The sequence below is a fragment of the Brachyistius frenatus genome, unplaced genomic scaffold (genome assembly GCF_029030835.1).
Source record: "Brachyistius frenatus isolate BFR_SWC_R1_liver_20210118 unplaced genomic scaffold, ASM2903083v1 Contig_194, whole genome shotgun sequence".
NCBI lineage: Eukaryota > Metazoa > Chordata > Actinopteri > Embiotocidae > Brachyistius > Brachyistius frenatus.
This window is the reverse complement of record NW_027210793.1, coordinates 190,505-211,210: the sequence shown is the minus strand read 5'-3', so window position 1 is coordinate 211,210 and position 20,706 is coordinate 190,505. Positions and strand designations below refer to the sequence as shown.

Here is a 20,706-nt window from a genome sequence, read left to right as displayed (position 1 = left end):
AGCTCCACACAAGGAGATCTGAATCTCACTTTGAGGTACTGCTGTCTACTAAAGAACTGAGATATGTTTTTTGTTTGGTTTTTACTGAATATTTGGAGACATAATGTTACATTTCTGCTGACATATAAATCTGTTACACTTATTTTGTTGAAATTGGATGTGATCAAAATTAATAATGAGATATTTTTCAGTATTTTGTCATCATCAGGAATATCGTTATCACAAAAATACCCAGATATGTGGTGATATTATTTTCAGGCCATATCTCCCACCCCTCACTCTGCCTGAGGGGTGTTTCCCAGTTTTACATTTCTAACTGTAGTTTCTCTTTTGTGCTGCAGCTTCTGTAAAACATTTTTTTTCTGTTCTGTGTCGCAGTGACCCGGTTTGTCAGAAAACTACAGTACAAACAAGAAATGTGAATCCTGTCCGGTGTTGCTATCAAATCCCACATCCACCAGTGTGTGGCGCTATAAACCACACACAAACTGACACAACTCACTGAGACTGACCGTGTGTGGATTAACTAAGTTTAAAACGTGTTCAAGTTACTGATGCATCTGAATTGACTTTTCTAACTGGGGTGGATGATGGTTCTCATCCATGACTGACTGATGTGTCACAGAACCACAGTCCAGTTTCTGTTTGGAGGAAGCCATCATGTTTTATAAAATCCATAATAAGTACAGCATAACCAGCAGAAATAGCAGCTCGTTGTTGTGTGTGATGAATAAAATATGAAATATGAAAGAGAAGACCACTTTATGACAAGACGTAGGCAGTCACACATCAGTGTCACAGGCAATAAGTGTTGCACACGCTGTATGTAATTATCCACACATGACATGAAGTCAGTGATGGACCTTCATTCAGTCACTTTGTGTGAGAAGACAGAAGAAAGACAGAGAACAAACCAGAAAGAGAGAACGAATGAGGGATGTGAGAAAAGTGAACGAGCTCACAAAGATAAAGATGAACAAGGAAAACGTGGTAACGTGTCAGAAGGAATCAAGGAAAGAAAGAAAGGATGAGAGGAGGAGACAGTGCAGGAAAGATGAAATGAGAATAATGCAAAAAATGAGTAAACTCCTGAGAGTTGGATGCAGAGCAGAGAGTGTATTCAACTGCAGACCTTCTCTCACCTCCACCTGTCACAACTCTCTGGAGAGATTGAACACTTGTCTGAAAATCAATGGAAGCCATTCAGCTCCACTTTAGATCCTCACATCAATCACTGCAGCACAGCATACCTGTGTGTGGGTTATCAAACAGAGGCGCTCACGTCTGGTGCTGCACACACACACACACGCACACGCACACACGCACACACACACACACACACACACACACACACACACACACACACACACACACACACACACACACACGCACACACGCACACACACACACATGCACACACGCACACGCACACAGTGAGACGCTGTACTAGCTTTCCATGAAGGCAAAACAAACTCATTCAACTTATTTTGTTGTAGATAAGTCTGTCAGTCTGTGTCCTATAATGAAGTCACTCTGCATTTCATCAGTGATTAAACCTCTGCTAGCAAGAACAAAGCAGCCTGATGAATAGTAAAAGTAAAGGGAATGATCTCTGTGACTGCAGTGAAAACAGTCTGCAACAAGTTTTTGGTGTCCTCACCGGACGTGTTCGGGTGTTACACTGACCTGTCCATCACATTCACAGCCAGACAAACAGCCACTGGAGCTACAGAGTAAAATGCAGGACAGTAAAAATGTGAGCTGCCAGTTTGGACTGGACTTGTTCAAACAGGAGAGGATCTGTTCTATGAGATGGACTGACAGGAACCTCACACACGTCCGTACTGTCACTAGCAATAAACACTGACAGCAAAAACACTTCTCAGGGCAGTCACCACATCCAGTCTGTTTGTCCCTTGTCTGGAGAGAGGGATAAAAATAGCATTGTGTTGTATTTGAAGCAGCTTTTATGAGCTCGAGTGTATTTGAGCTTTAAAACATCTGCATCGAGCTGGCAAAAATGATTTTCTAATTTCACTGATTTATGATGAGCCTCAACCTCTCATCCGAGTCTGCTCCAGGACGTCTTGTTACATCCTCGGAGGAGGCTTCTCGGTGCAAAGGGAGTACAACGTCACTATAGTAGTAATTAACATCAACATGCAGCATGCTGTTGGCTGATGATCCCACAGGTCAATGAGGAAGGATGAGGCCGATCTGCAGGCTGCTGTTCTGCCTTGAGGCTGCTCTCGGTGGAGAAACTGTGTGTGTGTGTGTGTGTGTGTGTGTGTGTGTGTGTGTGTGTGTGTGTGTGTGTGTGTGTGTGTGTGTGTGTGTGTGTGTGTGTGTGTGTGTGTGTGTGTGTGTGTGTGTGTGTGTGTGTGTGTGTGTGTGTGTGTGTGATCGATTTCTTGATGGATAGCAATCATATCTACAGCCTGGAGCCACCCTCAGGTAAACACGCGCCTGTTTCACTCTTCATTTACAACCCGAGGCTAAAAATACTCTGTGACAACTACAAGGTGGAGGAGACTGCTGTCGCACAGCTCCCACCGCTCCACCAACAACACCTACAGCTGCTTAATGAAACCTGCTCTCAGCTCAGCTCACACACACACACACACACACACACACACACACACACACACACACACACACACACACACACACACACACACACACACACACACACACACACACACACATGTACACACCTTGTATATTCCCTGGTCACAACCATTGTAAGTACTCTCCATGGGGGACATATCTGACTGAGCTCATGTTGAACTGAGAGTACATATTACATGCATTATTTCATGTTTGTCGGTGCTACATTGGAACTCCATTTGCAGGTAGAAACCGCGGACGGGTCCTGTTGGTTCCGTCCTTTATGCCCCAATGGAACATTTCAGAAACGTTTCTGTCTGCCCGCTTATTTAACTTCCATATTTGGTCACTGCCGCGTGATTTTTGTGCTTCTAGTGGTTAGACGTTGTTAAATGTCTGCGCCACGTCTGATGGGATATCAAGCAGTGACTAAAATAGTGATCGGTTCCAGCGGGCGTGTGGAGCCAGAACACGACGTGTTGAAACTGTGAACTGAGCCTGAACCTTCAGCTCCGGCCCTGCTGCATACAATCAGCACAGTAGCTTCACTTCAGAGGATTATCCATATTTTCCTGCCCCTGTGAGGGCATTTAGATAAACATGCACATGTCACAGGCTTACTTGTGAGAGTTGTGGTCCAGGATGTTGTGGTCCAGGATGTTGTGGTCCAGGTCGACGTGCTTGTTGACTCTCCTGGTGTAAAGAGCCTTCATGTCTTTGGTTAATGACAACAGACTGTAGCAGAACTTCACCCCCATTTCCTGCAGCTCCTTGGTTCCTGTTTGCAGGCCCTGCCCACACACACATACGTGCGCACACAAACACAGAGTCAAAAAGAATTGTAACTCTTTATAATGAGAGAAAGGTATCCACTCAGATCTTAAAACATTCACTGACACATTTTCTTACTGGACTGATGGTAAGAAGTATTCAGTACATGTTCAAACAAATCCTGACCAACAGAAGTCCACTAGTCACAATGAATCCCTTACATTACTGATTGAATCAGTACCTTTCAGTAACGGAGCTCCCGACTGGGGACTGAAAGATTTTACTGCTGAATTTTATTCCATTTTATAATTTCAATGAGTTGATTGGGAGTCTAAGGAGCCAGAGCCTTTTGCAGCAGGGAATGAGACACAATGAGACATCTCTGCTCACTGAGCCTCAATTTAATACTCCTTCTGTAAGAAATTCATTTCACGTTTGTAAATGTCTGAACACTCAAGTTTGTAATTCCCAATTTAAATCGTCAGACTCAACCCGATCACGTCGGTTCAGGCTTAGATTATTGAATTATTCCAGCAGATTTGAGAGGGTCGGGTTCTGCGCTGCGATGGATCAATGAACTGTGCGAGTGGGCGGAGCTCTTCCCCAGAAATTACAGATGAGGAAAAAGTTCATTGAACAGAGGTGTGAGCGGCTCGGTGGTCTCCATGGAAAATAACAGGAACCGTAAGTCTGTCACATACTTCCTATTGCACGTGAAGGCTTCTAAAATATTGATCCAAAACACATTTGATCATTAGGTGGGCGGCAGCAGATACGTGCATGTGTGAGAAAGGTGGTTGCTTAATAATTTCAAGAGAACGACAGGTTTACATGTGGAGCATAAGCAGATGTCCGTTTGCCTAAGAAACAAAATCAATGTCTCTGCTGTGTGAGCTTCAAATTACTGGTCACATCAATACAGTTTACTGTCCCCTCTCCAACAGCCTTCCGGTCAAAATCCCACATCCAAATATTCACCCAAACCTCCCATCTTATTACCATCATAATGACTTTGTGTTCAATACAAAATTGGAAGTTTATTCTTGAATGCTGAAAAAACAAAAAGTTTTGATCGTTGGTGAACAAGGACTGATGGATGGATGAGTTAACATCACTCAGAAAGAGCAAATTTAGTCAGCAAGACATTGTCCTGTTGGCAGTAACTATCCATTTATATTAGTTGTTCAGAGTTTCCCCAGACCACAAGGACTGTTCATTTCCCTCCACTCACTAAAGCAGATCTTTCTTATTAGTTTTCTGGCGGTCCATCCGAAAATAATCCCATCATTAATTTGATATTAAGCTGCAAAAAAGGGCTTTTGGGGGGGGGGGGCAGTTTGATGGACAGGCCTGTGGTGCAGTGTGGTTTCCGGTATAGGTGGACGGGATGTAGCACCCTCGGGTTTCCAATTAGATCGAGTCAGATCCAAATATATCACTTCTGGCTCAAAAAGGCTCCGAACTAGCAAGATATCAACGGCTAATATCCTTGGATGCAGAAATGTGTTCTGTGTTCACAGACAATGGTTTTCAGAGGTGTTCCTGAGCCAATGCAGTGATTTCCACTGCAGAACTGTGTCTGTTTTTAAAAACCTTATTGTATTGCACTGTGTCTTGTGACTTTATGCGGCTTTATCTCAGTTCTATTATTCACTGTTCATATCATCCAATACCATGTGTGTTCTGTTGTAGCTGGATTTTAGAGATGATTTCTCTATATGATGCAATATCATGTGCAGACTGTGTAATAACAGAAAGGTTTGTCATGAATGTGTTTGTCACAGGATGTGCTGTATTTTGGTCAGACTATTGCTAACACACTGAATAAGGGTGAGAACATTCAGCTTTGCTGTGTGGACATACTGTACTCCAACAGGAGCTGATGTTCACAGCACACACAGTAATATCACATACATACTATATATCACAGAAGAAATAAACAAACTGCCTTCAGCAACCAGTGGATGTCAGAAGGTTTCTATGGGTCTGTTTCACACAACCACACACACACACACACACACACACACACACACACACACACACACACACACACACACACACACACACACACACACACACACACACACACACACACACACATGTACACACCTTGTATATTCCCTGGTCACAACCATTGTAAGTACTCTCCATGGTATAACTTCTCAGCACACCCATTTCCCTCCACACCACCACGCGGGCTGTGGCAGACCGAGACTTCTCCACCTGACAAGTTCAAATCAGAGTTCAGTCTGAACACGGAAGCATCTCTGACATGATTTACTTTTAACAAAGATAACAAAGCGACCTATTCTGTGTAATGATAATGATCATAAAGAAGGATTATCATTATTAGAATTGTTGTAACTGTTACCAAGTAGTTGCAGCTGTTGAAAGAAAAGGCGGGTGCGATGCGATCCAGGGTCTTTGGGATGGTCTGGAGAGACAGAGAGACAATGACAACCCACAGCAGAAATACCAGCACACATTCATGTCCACTGGCTCTGCACATAAGGAGAGCATTTTAAAGCTAACAGTGTGAGTGTGTGGTGTCAGAGTGTCGTACCCTGTATCCAGGATCTTCTTTCAGTCCGACAGTGTCCACAGCAGAGCCAGACTGCCAGAGAGTCTCCTTAACACTGCAGCCATACAGGAACACATTCTTCTTTCTGGAGTGGCCGTGGTAGTCACAGAACACCTGGGGCACATGGAGACAGAGCTTTGTGATGCTGCGTTAAACATTTACACAAATAAACAGAGCACATTCAACTCGTAGTAAAGGTTTAAAGAGCAAATCCAAATTTAGAGAGGTAAACGGACTCCCACGGGTGGAGGATCCCGGAGGAGATTTTATCTGGAACTACTTGGAGATGTGGAGCATGAGCTCTGGGGAACAGAACAAATGTCACACAAATGTCTGACAGGATAGAATGATGAAGTGATGGCATTTTAGATTCAAAGGGTCAAAGGTCAACTTCACTGTGACATAATAATGTTTCGGTCCATCATTCAGCTCCATTGCTCCTGAACTTCGAGCTGTTCATTTCCAGCTGTGAACGGGGTCAATGGAAAAAAAACTGTACTGATCCACCTCTGACCGCTGGTGAGCTAAAAGCTGGATCCCCTGCAGTCCAACTATTGACCGGCGCATTTAGGAAAGTGATGCATCTACTTGCAACACAGATCTCTGTCACACTGCTCAGGGAGAGCTCGAGGGGGTGGGAGTAGATGACCACCTGGCTGCATGACCATTGACCTCCTCACCAAAAGTCAACAGTATGTTTAAGCCTTCAGGAGAGTCTGATGTGGTGTTCTGCAGCAGGGTATGGTGCACTCTCATTTTCTATTTAGACCCTGCATGACTTTAGACATAACAGAAGGAGCTGTCATGGAATCAGAAGGGAATGAACAGGAGTATAAGAGGGTCACTGAGGACTTTGTAGACTGCTGTGAGCATAATCAGGCCTAATATATTCACTGAGACTGAGACTGACCCACCGGAGCGACACTGTTACCAGCTACAAGGCCAGAAGTACCAGCAAACAAGATATGTGGGACACTCTGCTGGACAGTCTGGGCCCAGGAAGACAGTTAACAGTGGCCTAAGATGTTAATTAAATGGTGCAGCTACTGGAGCTTTCATTAACCCTGTAGATGAAGGCTGAGGGTGGAGGACAGGTTTACAGTCTGGTGGCTGCAGACCGGGAGCCGGTGAATAGGGACAAACTCGGTGGGAGGCCAAACAATCCAAAAGACTAACCAAAGACGACACCACGTATCCAACGGAGCAGCACAGCACCACCTGTTCAGATGTAGAGTGTGACCCAACAGGGCAGAACCACAGTGGGTCTGACCTGTGTCTTTATAATTGTAACCTCACCTAATTCAATATAAATTTCCTAAATTTGATCAAAGTGCCTCCTGATTTGGAGAGGATGTTACATACAGAATTTCTCCACACACAAAATCATCATATGGAATAATAGCAACATTACTGCTTGAAAACCAGATCTATTTATTATTGTCTGTCTATTTTTGGGTTGCTAATTTTTTTTATTTATATCTATTGTATATTGTTTAGTTATGAATGATTCCTTTATGTTCGATCCTTTCCTCTAACAAGGCAGAGAATTTCATAATGTAATGAAATCTCTTGGAGACTGAACTTTATTCTGTTTTGATCTCTCCTTCCACCCTCACATCCTTCAGAGATTTTTGTGGCTTTTTAACAGCAGCGACTGTTTGTGTCACGGTTTGTGTTCACACTGAGCGATCATAATGTGTCATCGAGGAGGGTCCTTTTTAAAGTCCACATGATTTTCACAGTATGTCAGACTACAACAACAGTTGGCAGTGAATTAATCTGAAAAAAAAACATGCCCCATTAATTAGGAAGAGTTAATTGAAGTTGATTTATTGAGGTCATTAAAGACTCATTACATTAAATTTCAGTTCAAGCCGGACACATACAAACACACACAAACTGACCGAGAACACACTCGGTCTGAATGATCTGTAGGTATTAGGAGGAAAAATTGGAGTAATCAGGCATTCAGTTAGCTGTTAATTGTGTTCCTATTGATTTGAAATCTCACTGATACATGTAGGAAAACCACATGAGAGTGACTGTGAAGAAAGAAAAAGTGTGGTTTTTCATAAACAACACAGCACTCAGTTCCAGGGAAATCGTCCCACAGGGTCAGACTGTCAACACCGAGTTCTCACACCGGTATCATGACAAGGCGTGAAATAGACACGCTCACCCACAACCGCAAAACATGAGATAGCCACGCTTTGGCCTGTCAAGACGTGGAAGTTACAGGTTTTCCTGTAGTGGATGAAAATGAAACCGACTGCATGCTTTGAGGCATGTGATTTACAGGAAAATTTAACTTATCGCAAAACCACGTGGTTGGGGTTATGTTTATTTTTTTGATGCAATATTTGATGTACGCTCTCTGATCATGTCCAAGGAGAAACAGTGGACGCGTCGGACGAGTGCTCACAAAAACAGGCGTAACTCAGGTGCTGATTTTGATCAAGTAAAGAAACCTGTAACACTTAGTCAGTAGAGTTCTACCTTCCTCCTGCTCCTTATGCTGTTCATCGTTCATATACAACAGGAGTAGTCTCAGAACTGATTGAGCCACCCTAAATGCTGCTCTTTTCTCTCTCTGCTCTCCCCTCACTCTTGATGCGGATGTTCTCCACCTCTGAGTCTGCTTTCTGTTGTAGGTTTCTTCCAGCTAAAAGTCTTTTTTTTTTCCTCCCAACTGTCGTTTCTGTGAGGATTGTTGAATTCCTCTCTATAATGTTGTCACCACGTAAAGTACCCTGAGATTAGTTCTGTTGTGATTTGGTTCTGTATAAATAAAAGTAAATAAAACCTTAAGAAGAGGTGTCTCTGTCTTCACCAGACACACGTGATGAGCACAGGTTTTTGTTTTGTTCTAAATACAGTTATGACGGATCAGAGCTGATAACCTCACTGTGTTGACATGACTTCAGGTGCATATTCCCTCCAAGTAGTTCCAACACGTAACATCCACCAGAAAAATACATGTTTTTTACATTCCTGTGTTCACAGACTAAACAAAGGAGATATGCATGCAAATTAATGTGCATTAGAGGTGCTGGTAGGTGTATTTATAAATTAAAGTCCCAAAGTGGGCAGACGGCTTGCAGGAGGCGCTTTCATCTCCAGTACAGAGCAGTACGTGTTCTCACCAGAGGAGTTCGTCCGATGCTGTTGAGGTAGTAGAGGAAGCCCTTGGTGTGGTAGATGGTTGGACTCAGGACGGGGTCCGGTTTACACCACTGACGATTCAGGTCCTCACTGTTAAGATCACAGCGATTCCTGAGGAGACACAGCAGAGACACGACATTTGTCCTGTGAGTGCTTTCATACACTGTTACCGTTTTGTTACTGTTTGGTATATTCACATAGTATGTGACAAAAAAAACAAACAAAAAAATAGATGGAATATGTAACAGCTGCTTTATTGAAAAAGAAAATAAATGCAATTTCTTACTGCAAAACTATCCCCCAAACACAAGAGAACATCTCTGTCCACTGGAAGCTGCCAGTAACAGAAAGGTAAACTCAATGCAATACCTCATTCATTATCAAAGGTTAAAGGTTCAGTGTGGGATTCGGGGAGATCTAGTGTCAGAAATAGACTATAATATTCATAATGTCACTGGCTCCACAAAGGTACCGTCAGGTTCTCACCAGTTTTACGGCCACCATAGATTCTCTTTACACCACTAGATGCCACTAAACCCTGAACACTGCTCCTTTAACACTCACCATCTTTTTTTTTTTTTACAAAAAAACACTAAAAGCTTGGAATCATTTTGCTTGTTGGTCACAGCACATAGAGGTTCACAGATCAAGGCTGTGCCCCTATAGAACAATCATTTTGCCATTTATGCACTCTTATTACAAAGTAAGGAATTATGGCTATTTTTTGTTGTTGTGGTATTTTTCTTTGTTTTACACTGTTTGAATTATGAGAAGAAATGTGTGTCAGTAGAAACTGAATTTGAAATGTGAGAACTGCATTTAGAGAGTTGAATCTTCAGTGACATTAAGTTTTGCAATTTAAATTAAAATACAAATGAGTCAAATGCAGTTTCTACTGACATATTTCTGCCCATATCTTTCCCTTTGACACAATGAATCATTTGTTTCAGGACTACACTGATATGATTGGAAGCATAGTAGCAGTGTTTAAAGGGTTAAAATAAATATGATGTCACACCACAATCTAAGCATTTCTACATGGTGAGCAATGGAGACATTTCCAAACAAAAGGAAAATGCATTTAGTAACTGGTTAACATATGATCCAAGTATTCCCTCGTAAATGATGCATTTCTCCATATGACAGTGGTCTGAGATCTGTGGGAATATTTCGAGGACTGAAACGCGTTAATTACATACATTCTTGTGGTTTCAAACTTCTAGTGGCACTGACATACAATAAGCATTCTAATGATTCAAACGCCTGTCTGCCATGAACTCTGGCTGCGGTTGTTGGTCTCATCTAGCAGTGATGCAGTCAGTCAGCTCCATCATGAATATTCACAAGTCGTCCTGGATATTACCCAACTTCAGGCGATAGGAGATTTTGGAGAGAGACGGAGAGGGAGGAGAACATTCAATTAAAAAACGACTTAATAAAATGTACAGGATACTGAATACTGCAATTAGAGTACTGTAGTGTTGATCAAGTAACATGTGACAGATGTGTGACAGAAAAAGGCAGACAGAGAGAGAGACAGAGGGGGAGGAGAGACAGGAAGTAATCAGAGAGATGAGGGCTCTTAGAGATAGCACACGAGCTGGCAGATGAGTCTGATAACATTTTGTTACACTGGGATGAGCTCCAATAGGAGCTGAGTGTTTCTGTGTCTTCCTGTTCAAACTGTAAAGCTGTAGTTCATTGCAGCTTTTTGTTTCAGCCCCCTGCTGCTGACGCCTGTTCTCCTCAGCTGTCCAGGGCAGACTCATCTACAGTGTGATCCACTGCAGATTACCAGCTAAAAGTTAACGAGGTGAAGAAAAGAAGGGGCTCTGTTTTCATCCATGACTGGCTTTAGGAGTAATTGTTTGCTCAGACTTAAATTTAAGACTAGTGTTTGTCCACTGTCCAAGTCCATTAAAACACAACTACGTCTCCAAAAAAGTAGGGACGCTGTGTGAAATGTCAATAAACAGAATGTGATTATCAAAAAATCATTCAAACTCTTATTTAGTTGAAAATAGAGAAAACAACATTAAATGTTGAAATTGAGAAATTTTATTGTTTTATGAAAAATATGTGCTCATTTTGAATTTGATGGCAGCAACACGTCTCAAAAAACAAAAGACTGGAAAAGTTGTGTAAGTTGGGCGCCAGTTAGCGAGTCTGACAGACATTCCAGAAGGAAAAGAGAAGTGCAGCACAGCGTCGAGAGTCTCCCGCCTGTTGCATTTCTTTTGAATACTAGTGATAAGAAATTATGCATACAATAATAACCATCAGTTACACACACACACACGCACTCACGTGCCATTGATGACTCCGTCCGGGTTGAGGATGGGGATGACCTTGAAGACGAAGGCCTCCCTCAGACTCTGGGCCACCAGATCACTGCTGCACAGGAACTCCAGCGTGCCCTTCATCACCCAGCTGGCGTTCGACTCACCGGGATGCACTCGGCCCGTCAGCACGATGCAGGGACGGTTACCTGCAGAGAGACAGACATCAGCACCACAGAAAACATGCAGTTCATATGTTGTGCAGAAACATGACTGCGTTTTTAGAGATCGGTTAACATGTGAGCTGTCGGTGCCTCATTAATCTACAAAACTGCATCTAAACTGTTGTCGAGTGTTTGTCTACATTTCCAGTTAGCTTTCCTGATCAGGTCTTTGATTAAAGCTGCACTGATTCTGCGTCCTCTACATAACAATCTGTCAGCGATAGTGGCTGCCAGCCAATTATGTAACAACCACAGGTCATGAAAGATGATGGTGATGCTGTCGAGGGCCGTGATGAACATCTCCGAGTGTCAGGGATTTCAGTGTAAATGGTGTACAGAGAGCGAGCCAACAGATGGAGAGCGTGATCAGTCAGGGCTGTTTGAGCTCAGAAGCAGTCTGCTGCTCAGAACGTACTTCATGTCGAGTCTGAATGAGCGCCGAGCCGACAGAGGATGCTCTGTCATAGTTCATTTACTACGACGTAAAGGGATTATTATTGCACTGCACTTATCCGTTTACAGCTTGTTTAGGTTGGCGAGCAACTGTTCAAATTCCACCGACAAGTTTAAAGAGAATGTACATCCAAACATTAAGACACAGATCAGGATTAAGTTCACCTACTTTCCAGAAAACATCGGGAAAAATAATCACTGTGCATTGAAGGTCGTTACACACCATCACAAATAAACAACAGAAAAACACTCGCAGCCAAATAATTCACATCACAACTCTTCATACCGGCAGCCACGTGAATTTGTGACAGTTTTCTAAAGAAAAGTTAAAATAGAGTCAAATCGTTTTTCAGAAAAAGACGATGGATTCAAAATGTCAAATTCTCTTTTTAAAATCGTCCCGATTGGGACTGTGAGCCATTCCCCTTTTTCCTTTGAGCAGGGCATTGTGGGACACCAGCCTCCATCAACAGCACACTCAAACACAAGGATTGCATTTTACTGTGTACACTGAATGTTTTGACTGTTCTTTTATTCTGACATGTTTCCTGTACAGACAGACTCTGTATCTGCTAATTAGAATGAATGTGTCATACAGAACTGGGGCACAGCATGGGGCTCCGAGGTTCATGACAGCATCTTTTTTCACAGCTTTTCTAACAAGTTTATATTTAAAAAAAAGTCTGTCAGACTGAATGTCTAATTTGCTATAATGAGAAAATGGAAAACATTCGAATATCAGGGACCTGTTTTACCACCCGGGGATGTTTCTAATGATTTACACTGGGTTTAACAGCACTGAATCAAACCGTAGTGCAGGATCACACGTTCAGTGAAAGTCTTTGCACCAGTTGGTCTGACTGACATTACGTTTGTGAACGTTTGGACCGAAGAACGCCCTTCACACACTCAACAACAACGGATCTCACTAGGAGTCATGTGATAGAAAATATTATTAGTATGGAAGTGAACGGTGCATGCATGATGCAAAAATGTGAGTTTCTGTGCAAGTCCTCAGAGTTGTATCTCAGAATACAGCCTCCGGTCTGTGCTGCATCCTCACATATTAATGAGGCATTAACAGTTTTATAGGACTGTGTCCCATGTATACTATGCTCTCAATGGCTGACAGCAACATATAGAAAAGGACACATGTTGTAGGATTTTCTGATACTAATCTGTAGTTTTATCCAGTGGGTAAAAACAACACTACTTTAAATCTATAATGTTGGACTTTCACATATAAATGAATAAGTTTGCTCAGTGCTGATTAAAGCACCAGGTAAATCTCTGTTTTTCTCACTGTACTGAGTTTTTAAATCTCCTGTCTGGTGAGACATCCCTGACTAGATTAATTCAAACTGAGCATGCTCAATGGACAGAGCATGTGCACGAGATACTTCCATTCTATATCTATGTTAACATTGATAGATTTAAAATATAAAAATCATGCTGCTCTTCCAGACTTTTCAAATATTATCGGCAGTGGAACGATTCACTGTTTCTATCCACCGTTTTCCAGCTGCAACAGAGCTGGCTGCTGCGGTGTCTATGGCCCAATCTCAATGTCCACCCTGAACCCTGAACTCCTCCCTGACTTAACGGACGTCACAGCTGTAGTGTTTGACTTCTTGAGGGCTGAAATGGTATAAAAGGCAAAATGGCTCCTGTCTGCGCAGTTTTTTGTTTGTTTTTTTGCACTTCTTGGTCCAAACAAACTGCAAGGTGCGTCTCATCATAATTCCTGAATAGGCTGACTTCATCATGTGAAAGATATATTTCTTCATTTACCTCCTGACATGATGTCACTTTGAGCTCGGCCTCGCACAGACATTTCTTACTACAGATCTAACAAACATCTATCAGGCAGCAAGGAAACTGTTGAGCATGCACGCCGAGGAGAATGTGTAAAAAATGTCCACATGAACAAGGGAAACACATACGAGGAAGAACCCAACGTTATCATATCACAATCCTTTTGAGTCAGAACACACAGCATCTCAGATATGATGTCACCATAACCTCAGTCTGCTCTGGGTTTTTTTTTCCCCTGCATGTTTTACATGCAGCCCAACTCATTAAAGTGTATTTATCCATGATTACTGGACAGAAAGGTGGTGAACTGAAATCAAGTTGTGACTGAAAACAGTTGGACTTTCAACATGTTGTACCACATACAGCAAACTGAATAAACATGAGCATTCATCTATGCCGACAGAAAAGAAACAGCACTGAGTGGATTAGTCACTGCCTCCTTTTACTGGCTGTAAGCTTGTGTTGCTCAGTCAAACAGAATATTATATGAACTGACTGATTCATGTTAACAGACAGAATCAATCAGAGACAATCAAAGATTCATGAAAACTGATGAATCAGAAGGAAAACACCTGTTAATGTGAACACTGGATCCACTTCTTGTGAGGAGCGAATCGACCACACGCTCATTTTAAACCTTTCCAATTAGACGTTCTCTTATTAACATGAATGAGGATCGAATGTGAAATCTAGCAGTTCTTTTCGACTACTGAGACGCCGACTGTGTTGGAACGTTTGAAGGAAAATAACAAGAAGAAATGGAATAATTACTATGCTCAGATGCCTGGTGTGTAACAGCAGCTGCAATAGGAAGCTATAATATTATGCTAATATGGATATGCTGTGATGAATCTCATATGATGTTCTCTCAAACAAATTATTTCCTCATATTTCCAGCAGCTAAGGATCACTGACTTTCAATTAACAACTGAAAATAAACAAAGCTTTGTCTGCCTGTGTGTGTCTGCTCTCTCACACACACACACACACACACACACACACACACACACACACACACACACACACACACACACACACACACACACACACACACACACACACACACACACACACACACACACACACACACACACACACACACCTGTCCAGACTGTGCATACACTGCACATGCTTCACACACCTGTACACTCTACACATGTCTTTCCATCAACTCTGTACACCCCTGTACACACACTGCAAACACAGTACACACTGCAAACACAGTACACAATGCAAAGAGAGAGAGAGAGAGAGAGAGAGAGAGAGAGAGAGAGAGAGAGAGAGAGAGAGAGAGAGAGAGAGAGAGAGAGAGAGAGAGAGAGAGAGAGAAATACACAGTACACAATGCAAACACAGTACATGATGCACACACCTGTACACACCTGTAAACTCTGCACACACAGATTCCATCTACTCGCTTAGAAAAAGATGCCTCCCTGTTTACATGATCTCCCCCACTCTGACCCTTTATCCCAGCTCATCACACACACACACACACACACACACACACACACACACACACACACACACACACACACACACACACACACACACACACACACAGTACTCACGGAGCTGGTGCAGGTCTTTCCAGCCCCTGCTAGCAGGACAGGCAGTGATGGTGACCACTGGACACGAGTTTCCAGCCAAAGTTTCACAAAGAATCTGCTGGCGGAAAAACACCTTGGCAGGATCCACAGACTTCTGCAGCACCGTCAAATGAGCCTAACAGACACAAAAACATGTGGCTGTGTGGAGGGACACAGAGCTTTTGAAAGGTACGGCGTGTCAAATATAATGAACTCTTTGCTATGATCAGTGTGGATCGGTGGCGGAGGGTCAGAACAGTTGGACTCCTCAATCTCAATATTTCTGTCACGTGGCCACCTGCAGGAGGACACCATGATGTTATTCAGCAGAATTACAGTTAGGGCCAAAACTCCAAAACTCCTGTCACATGGAATTCTATCGTATGAAATCATGTTTGACATCGGTCTCTGTCAGGACGTCTGAATCATGTCATCAGTTTAAAATCAGGCTAAAAAGCAGTTGTCCAACATCAGAAACAGTGATAAGAAAATATTTAAGGAGGTTAACTGCAAGGGATTCCTGTCAGCTATGTATTCAATGTCATCTCAGCCAAGTGTGTGAATATTATGTTCTCAACACAACAAACCTCCAGAACTGCACACACGAGAGGACTGATACTGCTGACTACTGCAGCGTCCACATGTGTGGACACAGTGAAGCCCACAGAGTCACACTGAACTAAGCTCTCTCCGTGAGACAGGCCAGAACTTCCTCCATCCTCTCAGACTCAGACCATGTCCACCACTCTTTCAGATCAACATACACCTGAAGTGACCGTTTAGTGATGTGTAGGTGGTCAAAGTGATTAAATCCTTAACTTATGTAAAAGTTACCATTCAACAAGTGCTAGAACTCCATTAAAAGTAGAAGCACTTCATTCAAAATCCTTCCAAAGTGAAAGTCCAGGATGTTGGTGTACAACACGTGGAGGAGAGTACCTTGAGAGCGGAGAAGGTGTAGGGATAATGATAGGCCAGGTAGCACACGTCCTCGTTGTGTTTGAAGGAGATGGTGAAGGTCAGAGTGTAGAACGTTGTTCTCCTTCTGCCTCGAGCCGGACAGAAGTGGTTTCTGCAAGAGGAAACAGAGAGAATGAGGACAGGTAGTTATTTGTGGAAAAACAGATCCACTGAAAGGTGTCCGTCTTCGTCTCCGAGCGCTCACTGCTGCAGCGCTCGGCTCTTCAAACAGAGGAGCAGCTTTCTTTAGTTGAAGTTTGAGCCTCAGCGGGTGAATCCAGATCATGTTGGATCAGATCATTCGATTCTGATTCATTCACACTGTCACACTGGTAAGTTACTGCAGAGATCACGCTGCTGTGCTCAACCTGTCACTCTTCTGGAAATCATGTATCCACAGACTTGATGAAGTCCCACTCTGACTGGACTGTTATTATAAAACGGAGCTCCAATCTTAAATGCATTCCTACCTGAAATAACAAATATCGGTTCCGGTTCTGACCCATTGTGGTCGACCTTCCAGAGCCTCCTTCACGGAGTACAGCACCGGCTGCATCCCTGCAGAACCAACACACACAGATGGACAGTGAGCCTCAGCGAGCAGCAGCGGACGGGTGTGTGTCCAGTCTGCAGACAGTCTGTGAAATTATTCTTTATTTATATTATAATATTTTTTTATTTACCTTTTAACAAAGATTTTAAAAGAGAAATTATGTATTTATACTGCATATATATAAATATATATATACATATATATTTACACTGCGGGCTTTGATGTGTGCAAATTACCATCGGCATCATCAACATAAATACTGAACATAACTTCCCACTTCATATATATGAAGTATCCTATTACATTACTCCTGCAGTATTTATTACACTTTTATGTTCTCGTTTACAGTTTCAACTCAGCTTGACTGAACTGTTGTCAGTTAGCTTCCTGTGAGACCCCTGCTGAGGCACGATCACCACCTCGTCTCTGATTTCTCATCATATCTCTTAACTTCTTTTATTGGCTTCCTGCAAAATCAAGACAGAAGTTAAAATCCCTCTATTTACATACAAAGCTCCTCATGACTGTATCTGATCTCAGAGATCTCCTAGAACCGGGTCATCACCACATACCTTCTTTCAAAGTGCTGCCTGCTTGTGGTTCCACAGTTTATAAAAGTAGAACCATAAAACTAAATTTCGTTATTTACATTTAAAGCATTGTGATGTTATTGCTGGTCTTGCTGAATGAATCAGACAGCAGCAGACTGACACTGTGTAAGAAACACACATGGTTCTGAAATGCTGTTCTCAGGGCAAACACACCTCTTCCACTAAAATAGTGTCCTCTACCTTTTGTTCATTACACGTATTAGTTATGTAGACATGTGGCAACATATATGTTTTATAGCTGTGTCATTTCCTTTTTTTGCACATCTGTGTTTATTAATGTCCCTTTTTATTATTTATAGTGGGCTGTCAGTAAGAAGTTTTAATCTCTCTCTCAGACCTCAGCTGGACGGCTCACTGCTGCAGTTAAAATAAAGTGAGTGGATTTAATCTGAATTGAAGATAAACTCCTTTCTGACCATTTCATGACACCTGTCTGTGGTTCATGAAGGGATAACTATGTACTCCTAAGAATGAAGCACGGGCCTCCATTCCTACATCTCCTGTATGTTTGCAACGGTCTGTAGTGCTATGTGTTGAAGTACTGGAGCACACCTGTGACGTGTGTGCACGGTTAAGTTGTGGCTCGTGTCTAGAGTTGTGTAACCACATGTTCCTACTTTGGCAGGTTTACATACAACTGTCAATAATGTGTAGTTCCATCATTTTAATTTAATCAAGTCAATAATATAATCCTGATGTTTCCAACAGTTATTCTGGATTAACATCTACAATGTGATCATCACAACACTTCCTTTCAAATGTTTCACAATAAAAGCATTGTTAAGGATTTCTATCCACTGAAATGAAAGAGGGCTTTTGATTTGAAACAAATAGGAAGTGCTGAGTTCGTATAAAAATGCAATGCAGTAACTTTAACAAGGCAAATGGTAGCGGACCAAAAGAAGGTTCACATTAAATGTCCACGCGATAACTTTGACTGTTTCATTAGTTTTTATCGTCTCTCTTGCAGGACACTTTAGAGATAATCGGATCTTGAAACACTTAAAAAATGTAAATGAATTTCAACCGGATCAAGACAACCGTGAACATTTTATTTACTCACTTGGAGAAAAAAGGGGCGGAGCATCGTTCCAGTGCAGCAGCTCTATAGATATGACACATCAGATGGCCCTGTGTTTCCTGTCACTCAGTCAACTTTGGCTTAATGGCAAAAAATGCAACACATCAGTGACCCAAACCTTCCCCCTCAGTATGCACAGTTTCTATCTGCAGAGGATTTAACTCTGTGGCTGGAAAAGTCAAAGAGCCTCTTAAACGAAGCAGCATCTGATCACCAGGTGTTGAAGACAGATAGCTGGATGGCTTCTGAGCCGGTCAGAAAATTGCAACCTTCCAGAAAGCTATTTCCTGTACAATGAGATACACACTATGTGGAAGAGCAACCACTTCTTCCATTAATTCACCTCTTCTCCATGATGAAACCAATTGCCTGCGTTAAAAAGCACTATTGTCCGGTACAGATGCCACGGCATGAATCCGTGTGGAGTATGTGTTTATGAGAGAGCTGAGATTGCTCCTGGAGACACTGTGTGTGTGTGTGTGTGTGTGTGTGTGTGTGTGTGTGTGTGTGTGTGTGTGTGTGTGTGTGTGTGTGTGTGTGTGTGTGTGTGTGTGTGTGTGTGTGTGTGTGTGTGTGTGTGTGTGTGTGTGTGTGTGTGTGTAATGAATGGTGAATGTATTGTGGTTGGGTTACTGCTGAGCCTGTAGCTGTAGGAGAATAAAAGAAAACACAGTAATGTCTGTTTCCTCGACCCTGACGCTGTATGTGTGAGCAACAGACTGAACACTGATAGTCAGAGAGACAAAGACACATGAAGAAGAAAATCCCACAGGTGGAGAGCCATTGGAGCTTCTGATGGATCCCATTCCTACTTTTTGCGTGGTTCAAGTTAATGAGGTCTGATTCACATCTAATCATGTCATTTCAAATGGTGTGACACAGATTTGCAGACAACTCAGAAGCAGTCTGTATATTTAGTCACGTGCTGGATTTCAAACTGCTATTTGTAAATGTCTGGTTTTGTGTGTCTACATGACAATCTAAACTGACTCACGTATTTACCCAGCAGCCATCACTTTAAAATGATTCAAGCTTCAACTTACTGTGACTCTGTGTTTGCTTTCTTCAACCACCAGTGTGTTCACTACCAATTATCGGATACCCAGCTGGAAAAGTAAGCTGACGACAGGAGGAGATACAGCACATCCTAGTGATGTCAAGACACAAAAACACAATGCATGGAGGGAATAAATCAGGAGGACACCCTCAATCCTCCCAGGATAAACTGCTAAAAGAGTACCAGCAGAACACAGAGGGTGATGAGGAGGAAGGGGAAATATCATGGAAGACCGAGCCCCTCCATTACGTGTATCATCAGGAGACAGAGGAAGTGGCCGACATCAAGAAATCCTATCAGCAGCTAGAAAAGGCCGGTCTGCAGGACAGCACAGAGGCTCTGATCACGGCAGCACCAGAACAGGCACAAAGCAGGAGATCTATAGAAACGAGAGTCTACCACGGCAGGCGGGACCGGAGGTAGAGGCTAAGCAAAGACACTCCTGAGACGGTCCAGCACAGGGTATCAGGGTGGAAGATGCAAATGCAAATTCACACAAGTATGTGAGCGCTCATATTCAAACTTTAAATTAAATGTATAGACGCAGTAGTGGGGAGTTGAATCCTGTAGATATAAAAACTGTATGAGTTTTTTAATGAGTAATACACACACACACACACACACACACACACATATCTCACCATAATTGAACTGGGTGTTGATCTTCTCACAGTTGATGACATTAAATCGGTACGGGACGTTTGCTACCATGTTGCTGACCTCAAAGTAAAACCACTGGGTGTGCTGGGAAGTGTTAGCATCTGCATTCAATATGAGGTCATATTCATATCTGTGAGAGGAGAGGAGAGGAGAGGAGAGGAGAGGAGAGGAGAGGAGAGGAGAGGAGAGGAGAGGAGAGGAGAGGAGAGGAGAAAGAGGAGAGGAGAGGAGAGGAGAGGAGAGGAGAGGAGAGGAGAGAAACTGGATTTATTCAGGTTACATAATGACTTACTGAGTTTGTAC

At 42.6% G+C, this 20,706-nt stretch overlaps 1 protein-coding gene across 1 annotated transcript in view; it reads right to left on the bottom strand.

Moving 5' to 3' along the window:
• LOC138632784 (cytosolic carboxypeptidase 4) overlaps positions 1–20,706 on the bottom strand; it is a 90,960-nt gene that overhangs the window by 10,849 nt on the left and 59,405 nt on the right. The window contains 10 exon segments of the mRNA XM_069718605.1: positions 3,229–3,398; positions 5,488–5,601; positions 5,750–5,812; positions 5,942–6,073; positions 9,103–9,232; positions 11,429–11,609; positions 15,464–15,617; positions 16,421–16,553; positions 16,912–16,999; positions 20,385–20,533. Of these exon segments, the coding sequence (XP_069574706.1) occupies positions 3,229–3,398; positions 5,488–5,601; positions 5,750–5,812; positions 5,942–6,073; positions 9,103–9,232; positions 11,429–11,609; positions 15,464–15,617; positions 16,421–16,553; positions 16,912–16,999; positions 20,385–20,533 (1,314 nt within the window).